Genomic DNA, 10,540 nt, shown 5'->3' with positions numbered 1-10,540 from the left:
AAATATTTAAAATATGTTTTGTTTTAATAAATAATAATATATATTATATCTAAATTTATTTCAAGAATATATGTTAAGAATAAGATTGGATACGCTGACACATGATACTATTTAGTATTTAGGTGTGTTCAAATGTGTCCGGTGAAAAATTTTTTATTTTTTATTTTTTATTAAGACACATTTTGAACATAGCAAACATGCGTGTCAGATAAGTGTTAGCAAATATCGTGTTCAAAATATGTCCGACACACGAACACGACAACTCAACGAAGTATCCGTAGTTATATTAAAATCATAAACGTAGAAATTATTTATTAAAAAAATAAGATATTGAAGTTTCTGAATTTTCAATGATATTTAAACTCTAATCTCATTTTTAATAATAAAAAATGTTATCATATTTAAAAATGGTAAATTGACTAAATTCATTCTCCACTTAAAAAAAAAAAAAGATGTCACCAAAAATAAACTTAAAATAAAGAGTCATATTACTCATTTTGTACAAACTTTATACATGCATGTGTTGTTTAAAAATCAATACAATTTTTTTTAATTGTTTTTAAATCTTAAATGATGATTGTTTTTTCCCTTCCCTCTTTATAGTAAAAATGAATCTATGATAATTTAGTCAAATATATTAAATTATTCAGTAATTTTTTTTATTAATTTTACATAAAGACAACTATATAAAAGCGTCCCTAAATTCCAAGTTTCTTTGTATGAAATTATTTTCTTCTATGAAAAGAATAGGGCACGGCCTATTCCATTCACAATAAGGTGCCTAATTTAATTTGTGTTTTGTTGCCTTGCATGTACTGAAAATTCGACTAAGTTTTTATTTTGGTTGTCGAAGACCTAACACAACCCTCCTCCTTTATCCGGACTTCGGACCGGCTATATAACGCAAGTATAACATAGGCGTACGATAGGATGCTAAGGAATGTCTTATGGAAGGTTTTAGAAAAGAAGAGAGTAAGGATGGCATATATTCGAGCAATTAAAAACATGTATGATTGGGTTACAACTAGTGTAAAAACTCAAAGTGGTGTGATAGAGAAATTTTCTATTGGTATAGAATTACATTAGGGATCATCCTTAAGTCCATATATTTTCACATTAGTCTTGGAAGAACTCACATAACATATCCAAGAGCTTGTGTCATGGTACATCTTTTTTGCGGATGATATCGTCCTTATGGGAGAGTCAAGGGAAGACCTAAATAAAAAGTTGGATTTATAAAGAAAAGTTTTAGAAGTGTATGGTCTGCGCATAAGCTGTAGCAGGACGGAATATATGGAATATAAGTTCGGCCTGCGAAGAAAAAACCCTAATATAGAGGTGGAGATTGGAGAAAACATCCTACAAAAAATTAAGAGTTTTAAGTATCTTGGGTGCATCATACAGGATAATGGAAAAATTGAGCAGGTTGGTCAAAATGGCAGAGTGCATCTAGTTTTATATGTGACAAAAAAGTACATTTAAAACTTAAAGGTAAATTCTATCGCACTGCTATCAGACCGGCTATGCTTTATAGTACAGAGTGTTGGGCGGTCAAAGGGAAGCACGAACATAAGCTAAGTGTGGCAGAAATGAAGATGTTGAGATTGATGAGGGGTCATATGCGATTGGATAGAATAAGAAATGAAGATATAAGAGAGAGAGAGTTGGAGTAGCACATATTATGGAAAAGATGGTAGAATTGTGTCTCAGGTGGTTTGAATATGTGAGAAAAAGACCAAAAGAGCACCCAGTCAGGAAGATGGATGAGATGGAAGATGGACAAAAAGTGAAAGGCAGAGGAAAACCTAAGAAGACCATTCATTAGGTGATCAAACGAGATCTACATGTAAACGACCTCTCTCTAGACATGATATATGATAGAGTTCAATGATGTCGTTTGATTCAATTGACGTTGTTTTGTTGTTGCCTTGCATGCCTACCATGACAATAGCAATCTCAGCTTTTTTTTCTCAGCAACATCAGCCAATGTCTACAGCATTTTTGATTATATAAAAGTCAGGAGCATGAATCTGCAAATCAGTCATGGTATTATGGTAGTAATAATATAAGGTTAAAATCTGTTGGCAATAGACATTGGCTTTCACGCCTTCACGTGATGATAGCTAGCTCATCTATAAGGTTGCTTTAAAAAATAACTCATTACAGTTTTAAATATGTGATGCTTTGGGACTAATGATTTTTGTATTTTTATTTCTGATAGTTGATACAGAATTGAAAGTTGAGGAAGCTCTCAAATGTTGCACAACCAAATTTAATCATGTATAGAACTTTAGGAAATTACTGCACTAGGCGCTCATGATGATTCTTTTATTGGATTGCTGGATGTAAATATTATCTTCTTCTCAGAGAAATACAGATCACAAAACTCTCTATTGTGAGATAAAAACCAAGAAAATTTTCCAAAGAAAGTGGCATATACAAGCTTCATTATTATCTCAATGTGAGAGTTAAGAACTCAAGAGAAGGTAAAAAGCTTCATTATTATCCGAATCAAAGGAACAAAATAAACAAGTCTCAGAACTTACAAGCACTGACCACATATTCTACAGAAGAAAATGGTCAACCAAAAGATTAAATTAATGAAACTTTTCTGGCAGTTCTACCACAGAGCTCAGACTGCAAACCACACCTCCAAATTGAAGAACTGTGAGTGAAGAATCTCCAGTTAAAATTTCAGTTCAATATCACTAGATTTTACCATCCGATCATTCACTTGATGAAAACAAGTTGCTGATGAAAAAATCTGCTGAGGTGAAAATAGCACCTCCTCTCAAGTTTTCTTCTATTTGCTCAACTGCTTGTGTCCACTCAAGTAAATCCCTATAGTTAGGTTAGTAGACTGTTGTTGTAAAGAACCTGTTTGATAAATACAAAAGAATATGAAAAAATTTAATAATTGGAAGTACAGCACAACCAATCTTCCTTTGTATCATCTCATCTTCAAAGTTAACAGTCAATGTTCAATGGTATTGTAACAAAAAGTACATTACACAGATTTCAGAAACAGTTAAAGAAGCAAATTTAAGTTGCTATATACAACTTAGTTCAGCATAAACATCAAACAGTGCAAAGGCCATTTTGTCATGAAGTGCATATAACTAATTCCTTCTCAAATTCAAGCTTTCATAACTTTTTCCTTTTTTCCAAATAAAACAGCAAAGTAAATTCTAAAGTATAATGGAGTAATCATACGAACCTGCAGCTAAAAATAGAAACCACCTCTTCTGATTCCTAACATACAACTCCAGTTTACTGCCTCGAACAAACTCAGGATTATTAATCCCTACACATATGGTGAAATCCTAGCCATCCGCATCCTTTTACCTCTGAGCGAGGAGGGATCTGTAAAGACGGTCAAAACAGTAAATTTGATTCATCCATTTGTTTAATACATTTAAAGAAATTATTATTTCATGGTCTTTCTTATCTTCCTCTTTAAATGTGTTTTTATGAAAAAAATATGAATTTTAAGTATCATAAATAGCAATGAGTTCTTCTCAGATTAACAAAGGATATTTCTTAAGTATAACTACAAACAAGGGAATCATAAATGAAAGAAAATAATACAACACTTTCTTTTAAGAAAAACGAAAGTTATGCATGTATGGATTTAATTGTAGTTGCATGAGAAACATGAAGATTAGAGAATGACCTACCAGTTCTCCTTAGAAACACTTCTTGGGTACCAACTTGAATGGAAGGGATGTGGGAAATTTTGGGCCAAATTTGTTGATGCTTGTTCTTGCAGTGTTCTCCCAGCAAACGACAGGAGTCAATTTGAAGTAGCAAGAGAGAGGAAGGAAGCTTTTCTCCTGCCATATTCTTCAGCTTATTACACCATTGAATGTGTAATTGTTGGAGAGAGGTGAGGCAGAGAAGTTGGTTGCACTCTAATGTCTCCAAATTACTAAACCCACTGATCTTCAAAGTGGTAAGAGAGGGAAGGTGAGGCAGTGAACCGGCCTCAGGGAATGACTTCACATTCTCACTGCCAAAACCATAAATGATAAGATGAGTGAGGGTGTCCAATTTGCGCATCGACCATAGACCCCTCCATTGTTTCCCAATAACAAGCTGTTTCAGGTTAGGCAGCAAACCAACCTTTGGCAACCTACAAAATTCCCAGCAGCCCTCTATCTCGAGAGACTGTAAGCTTGGGAGAAGAGTATTCATGTCACGTGGCAATGCCTCCAACTTGGTGCAGAAGCTGACTTCAAGATGAGTCAAGTTAGGTGCAGCCAGTCCTTTCCCTGTGAATGACACAAATTTGCTGCATTTAAAGATGGTGAGACGTTGAAGAGCAGCATGTGATGGCTCTGACAATGAAACTGATTTCAGATTCTTGCACTCTGATATAGTGAGAGTCTTAAGATTGGGGAAGTCATCCAATGACAATGAGGTCAGTGAATCACAGCTTTGTTCTATGTAAAGCTCTACTAAACTGTATTTCTGCTGTTGCTGGGGGAATTTCAGCTTTCTGCATCTCCATATTGTCAGAGTTTGCAAAGATTTGAGTACACAATTGTCCCGGAAGAGTGCCTGAAGTACAAACTCCAGCATAGATTCACATCCCTGAATTGATACCATATCCTCCCTAAGTGACATCTCAGACTCTCCTCCATAATCTGTACGTATATCTAGTTTGCAAACTTTTGAAACATCCCACAAAGAAGAAATGATTCTCAAGAATACCCGGCCAAGCATATCTCCCTTTAACACCGGACAATCTCTTATTTGAAGCTCCATCAGTCGAGGAAAAGTTTCCGAGTCAGGTAAGTGCCACACCTCCCAACATGGCATGTTATTGAACTCCAAAAACTCCAATGAGGGAAACGGTGCAATATGCGAAGAATGATGATCTCCTTCATTCTTGTAAAACTCCATGCCAATACTCCTCAGCTGATGAAAATCTTGAATGCAGAGGGACTTAAGAGATGGCAGCTGTCCAAGTGAAGGCAACATGCAACAATTCTTGCAAGACTCCAGAGATACATGAGTCATGTTTTGGTAAGAACAATGCCCCATCCAATCTGGAAATATTGTACCCTTGTATCCCTTGATTTGCAACACTTCCAAGCAATGGTGCGGTTGCAAGCTATCGAGTATATCTCTTTCAGTTTGTGTGCTTGAAACCATATAATCACCTGAAGACCATTCCAACAGTAAGTGGTCAATGTGCTTCTTATCTATTATCCTTGCACTCCTTGCTTCTTTCACATCAAGGACATTCTCCAATTTTTGAATCTCAAAGGATCCATGAAGATTTAATAGCTCTAATTCCTGGATTCCATTATCTTTATGCTTGCCCACGATAAAGTTGCTTAATATGTGCAGGTGTTGCAATTTGCTCATTCCTCTAGGCATTTCTTCCAAATGAGTATCCAAAATATTGAGATGTTGCAAATTCACAAGTTTATGCATGCCATTGGGTAACATAGTCAAACTAGAACAACATTCCAGCTTCAATGTTTGTAGATTGTACAAGTCACACAATGATTCTGGCAGTGTCCTGATACATGTCCTAGAGAGATCCAAGTAACGCAAATAGGTTAATTCACCTATTGATTCAGGCAATACATTAAGTCCTTTGAACCATGGAAGTGACAAAACTCTCAAATATTTGAGCTTCAATATTGGAGTACATGTTACATCATCAATGTTATCTGACTCTGAAAATTCATCAATTGACAAAAATGTCCTCAAAGATTCAACTTTACTGATGGAATTAAAATTTTTTGAGACTAGATTCGAACTTTCATAAGACAAATGACGAGTTCGAGTATACACATTCACTGCATCACCAAGCTCTTCAAATCTACCATAGAAGTCTCCAGCAAGGAACAATGCTAAATCATGTAAAAGATCATGCATCCCAAAGCTCTCAGAAACATACTGATCATGTCTTTTGAAAAACAACCTAGAAGCTAGTTCATCAAAACATTTGCTACCAACTTCTAATAAACTCTCTCCTCTATTTGGTGGCCTTAAAAGATCTTCGGCCATCCATAGCAAAATTAGTTCATCTTTACAAAAACGATGATCTTTGGGATACAATGAACAATAAACAAAACAACGTTTTAAATGTGCCGGAAGATGAAAGTAACTGATTAATAATGCTGGAATAATTTTACTGTTTTTCACAGAAAATTCCCAAATATCACTTACTAATACAGCTTCCCATTCCTTAACATCATGTTTTGTTCGCAACAAGCTTCCAAGTGTCTCTGCAGCTAATGGCAACCCCTTACACTTCTTGACTATCTTTCTACCGATTTCTTCTAGTTTTGAATTCCCATTTGATTCTGGAAAACAAACATTGTTTGCGAACACTGACCAACAACAATCCTCAGACAACTCACTGAGAATGTAAGGGGGACAAGTTTGGACTACAGAGGCAACCTCTTTGACACGAGTTGTTACAAGAATTGTACTTCCCTTTACCCCATATTGAAAGGGGGTTCTAAATTTCTTCCAAACATCACCATCATCACTCCAAACATCGTCTAACACAATAAAGAACTTCTTTTCCGACAACTTTTCCTTCAGTTCAAGTTGAAGTGAATTGAAATCATCTGTATTACCAGCAGTTTGACCTATAATATTCTTTGTAACCTGAACGATATTAAAGTCTTCAGAGACACAAACCCATTTTTTGACTTGAAACCCCTCCATCAACTTGTCATTATTGTACAGCCATTGTGCTAAAGTTGTTTTGCCAACCCCACCTATGCCCACAATGGGAATCACAGACAACTGATGCTCTCTGTTATCATTTAGTATCTTGATGATTTCCTGTTGGTCCTTTTCCCTGCCAAGGATATTACCTTCCACCAGAGATGTGGATGGAATTCTCCATGACGAAAAGTTCCTATAGGAACTCTTTTCAAGACCAAGCAAATCTTTTTGTTTTACAAGAAATTCTATTCTTCTAACCACCCCTTCCATCTTATCTACAATCTTCCTATCCCGGTCGAGGAAGCTAACAGGCCAGAAAGAACGTACCTCCTTTCGAGTGGCAGCTTTGGTGAGGACAGCGTCCAGCAAGTCATCAGCCACATAAACAGCATCCCTCAGACTGTTAAGCCACTCCCTCACAGAAGGGTTGTCCAATTGCTTGTACTCGGCATCACCAACCAGAGCTTCAGCAGCAAGCAGAGAAATCTTCAGCCTTTCAACCAAGTCAGGACCAAGCTTCTTGCCCAAGACCAGGTTGACTGCATCCGTTGTAATGAACCTGTCAAAGACAACGTTAATGAAGCCAGAGAGCAAAGCTCCCCCAACAAGTGCACCAGCCATGATATGATCTCAACAACAGCAAAGTGAATGACTTTTCAGACAAAGGTAAGAGAACAATCGTGTCAAGGCAGTGAACTCTATGGAGTTGCAAGCTGGCTTTGATCTAATAATTCTTCTTTGAAGTCCACGGACACTAGTCTTTGTGAAAATTAATTAATTATATAAAAGTGGCTAAATAAGCAAGGAACATCATGTTGCAGCACATGCATGTATGAATATATCATGTCAATATATATTATGTTATGAGATTATTAATAACAACAATAATTATAATAACATATAAAAACTCTAGGAACATGTAGCTGCACATGAATCATGGTAACAATATAAGGTTAAAAAATGTTGAGCCAATAGAAAATGCCTTTATCTTCACGTGGTACCTGTCTTCCAGGTTATTTTTTTATATTGCACTACTAAAACCTTTTAAAGGGAAAAAATAGCATCGAACAAGAAATGAAATAAGATAATATTAATGTTGATGATATTTGTATTGGTGATGATAACAGTAGAGGAGATAATGATAGTGATAAAGTATGGTTACACAATAGAAATAATACAAGTAAAAATTATAATGATGAGAATAAAATTATTTTTTAGAAGTGATATTTATAATATTTTTGTTGCCTTGCATGCCTCCTACCATGACAACAGCAATCTCAGCTTTTTTTTTTCTCATCTGTGTTCTTGGTATCTTGATGACGACAAGGACAATGAGTTGTTGCAACAACGGATAATGAAAATGTGAATCATGAAACAAGCCGGACTTGCCACTGTTTTTAGAAGAGAAGGAGGATGAAGAAAAAATTGAGTATCCATCAAAAGTTATTGAAGATCTAAAACCATTGAAGATTTAAGAGAAGAAGATGGAAAACAAGGATCACATTCTTCAAATTCAGTGTCTTGAATGATCAAACCATGCTTGCAATTGGTGAAATTATAACTTTAAATTAATATACCTAAATCTTTTTGTTTGTTTGTCACATTTATATATTGCAACTGTGAGTGAAGAATCTCCAGTTAAAGATTCAGCTCAATAAGATTTTACCATAATAAAAACAAGTTTTTGTTAAAAAAAGGTGCAAAATCACTACTAATACATTAACAGGAGGGAAAAAAAGTACATTATTTTTGTCAAAGTTAAAACTTAACTCTGTCAATATCTAAACATAAAAAAATATAAACTTGAGTACAGATATCTTAGCTTCATATTATGGTATGCCAGATTCAAAAGATTCGTTGGTCTGAAGCAGCTAGATATCGTTTAACTCATTAATGATATCGCGTAAACTGTAATACGAGAAATTAATATCAGTTAATTATGAGTTATGATAAAAAAAAATTGAAAGTCAAAGAAACAAGTCCATCAGAGACCCTGCACTCTGTGATTCATGCTTTTGCAATAGAACCATTAAACGATCTTTATCTTGGTCCTGTAGCTGATTTTTGTACCTGAAAAAAAGAAATATCAAATAAATGCATCACTAATGAATGATAATTACAACTTGGAATAGAAAAGAGTGAATCAGTTACCTGTGCACAAATGCAAGAAGTGTTCGGTGCCATAACACAGGAAGTTGTCTAGTTTCAGTGAGAAATTTCATAAAGTGATCCATTAATGCATTAACAGCGGGATCAGGATTAGGATCAGGCAGATCAGGTTCTTTCTCCAACAAAATCTTTATGAAATAGCTGCAGTTTCCCATCAAATATAACATTTTAACAAATTGTATTTTAAGCTATGCCACCTCTTTTGAGTATGTATGTACATTCATAGTAGACAATTATTAATTGTTGTAATAATTAATGAATTTTAAATAAGACAAATTCTGGCTGTTTTTTTTGTTTTTATAGCATTACCGTTATAATATATATTGTCACCTTCTCAGCTTTGTACATATGATACTTTAATAAACAAAAAAAAAAAAGAAGAAATACCTTATAGTGCCAGAATGTTCCATGCTTGCCAGTTTCGATAACGCAGAGCTGTAAACAAATTGACAAGTTTGAGTAAATCTAATATTGTCATTAATACATTTATTCAGCTATTTTAAGTATACACTAAAATCAGCTACTAATATAAAATACATATTGTAATACAAAATACAAATAAAACAATATATATATTTATATAAGTTACATTTTAACTGATTTTAGTATATACATAATAATTTTTATATTTATATTCAAAGAGTACCTCAACTAACATACCTGTGAACAAGTGGAGGAATAAAAATCCCCTCTAAAATGGACCCAACATATACAGCTTCTCTGACGGTGCAAGTCCCTGACTGTGCATATCACAAGTATAAATTGTTTAGAGCACAAACAATGGCTTGTTTGTTTAGTCCTTCTAATTTCTTAATATATATATATATATAATGGGCTACGGCAATGTACTGGTTACTTTAGATATATTTGACTTTTTTTATTTTAATTAAATAATAATCTCTATGATAAAACCATATAGTTATTACTTCTGCCGTAGTTACTGAAGCATTCATCTATCAAATTATATATGATGAAGAATCATACGGCATTAAGATAAGCATTAATTGAATCAGTTATAAAGAAAGATGTATCAAACTTGGCTTGGGGTCTTAAATTTCAACTTATTATTACTAGAAAGACAGGTGGTGCACGTAATATAAAGCGGCATTTTTCATGACCATAGAGAACTTTCTGTGGGAGCAGCTCGTTAATGAAAAAGGGCCCATTATTGTTTTCTTTTTCCTTCTTCATCAACATATATTTTAGGCAACTACTCCCATGAAGATGGCAAAAACATCTTCTCATGATGATCCTTGTTCAAAAAGTGTAACTTATTTATTTAGCAACATTTTAAATAAAAGTAACACTTTTACTTCAAATCAAATCAAGCCCTACAATCTATCATCCAATGGTCAAAATGATGTATCTTCACATGATGATAATCATTAAATCTTCATTGGAGTAGCCACCTATATTTTATATATATATATAAAAGATGTACTTGTCATTTAAGAAATTGATTATTTTTATGAAAACATCTATAATATTCTAAACCCTTAGATAATTAGTGTGTATTTGGATTGCTGTTTATAAATAGAGATATGTATAAAATTAATTTTGATTAAAAGTGAGTTATTATTAATGTGGTTTATATTTGGTAATTTTTATTTAAAATAGATTATAGTAAACTAAATATTGTTTAGATTATGTTATTCAAAATCACTTTTAGATCAAA

The 10,540-nt window shown here is 34.0% G+C and overlaps 2 protein-coding genes across 3 annotated transcripts in view; both read right to left on the bottom strand.

Moving 5' to 3' along the window:
* The window catches only part of LOC107622152 (putative disease resistance protein At3g14460), a 23,419-nt gene extending 13,752 nt beyond the window's left edge, over nucleotides 1-9,667 (bottom strand). The window contains exons 1-7 of one of the 2 annotated variants that reach the window (XR_002356703.1): nucleotides 9,526-9,667; nucleotides 9,253-9,300; nucleotides 8,848-9,006; nucleotides 8,689-8,766; nucleotides 3,678-8,604; nucleotides 3,218-3,363; nucleotides 2,477-2,877 (exon numbers count right to left, since the gene is read on the bottom strand). Coding sequence is in view for 1 of the 2 variants with exons in the window: in XM_021114911.1 (XP_020970570.1) it covers nucleotides 3,678-7,317 (3,640 nt within the window). In the remaining variant the exon portion in view is untranslated. Of the gene's footprint in view, nucleotides 1-2,476; nucleotides 2,878-3,217; nucleotides 3,364-3,677; nucleotides 8,605-8,688; nucleotides 8,767-8,847; nucleotides 9,007-9,252; nucleotides 9,301-9,525 lie in introns of those variants that run through there. The other variant, XM_021114911.1, reaches the window with a different exon arrangement.
* LOC107626571 (bystin-like) overlaps nucleotides 8,568-10,540 on the bottom strand; it is a 3,016-nt gene continuing 1,043 nt past the window's right edge. The window contains exons 3-7 of the mRNA XM_016329475.1: nucleotides 9,526-9,605; nucleotides 9,253-9,300; nucleotides 8,848-9,006; nucleotides 8,689-8,766; nucleotides 8,568-8,604 (exon numbers count right to left, since the gene is read on the bottom strand). Coding sequence (XP_016184961.1) covers nucleotides 8,568-8,604; nucleotides 8,689-8,766; nucleotides 8,848-9,006; nucleotides 9,253-9,300; nucleotides 9,526-9,605 — 402 coding nt within the window. The remainder of the gene's footprint in view (nucleotides 8,605-8,688; nucleotides 8,767-8,847; nucleotides 9,007-9,252; nucleotides 9,301-9,525; nucleotides 9,606-10,540) is intronic.

Source organism: Arachis ipaensis, chromosome B02 (assembly GCF_000816755.2).
Source record: "Arachis ipaensis cultivar K30076 chromosome B02, Araip1.1, whole genome shotgun sequence".
Classification (NCBI taxonomy): domain Eukaryota; kingdom Viridiplantae; phylum Streptophyta; class Magnoliopsida; order Fabales; family Fabaceae; genus Arachis; species Arachis ipaensis.
The sequence above is the reverse complement of the archived record's forward strand: the minus strand, read 5'-3'. Positions and strand labels throughout refer to the sequence as shown.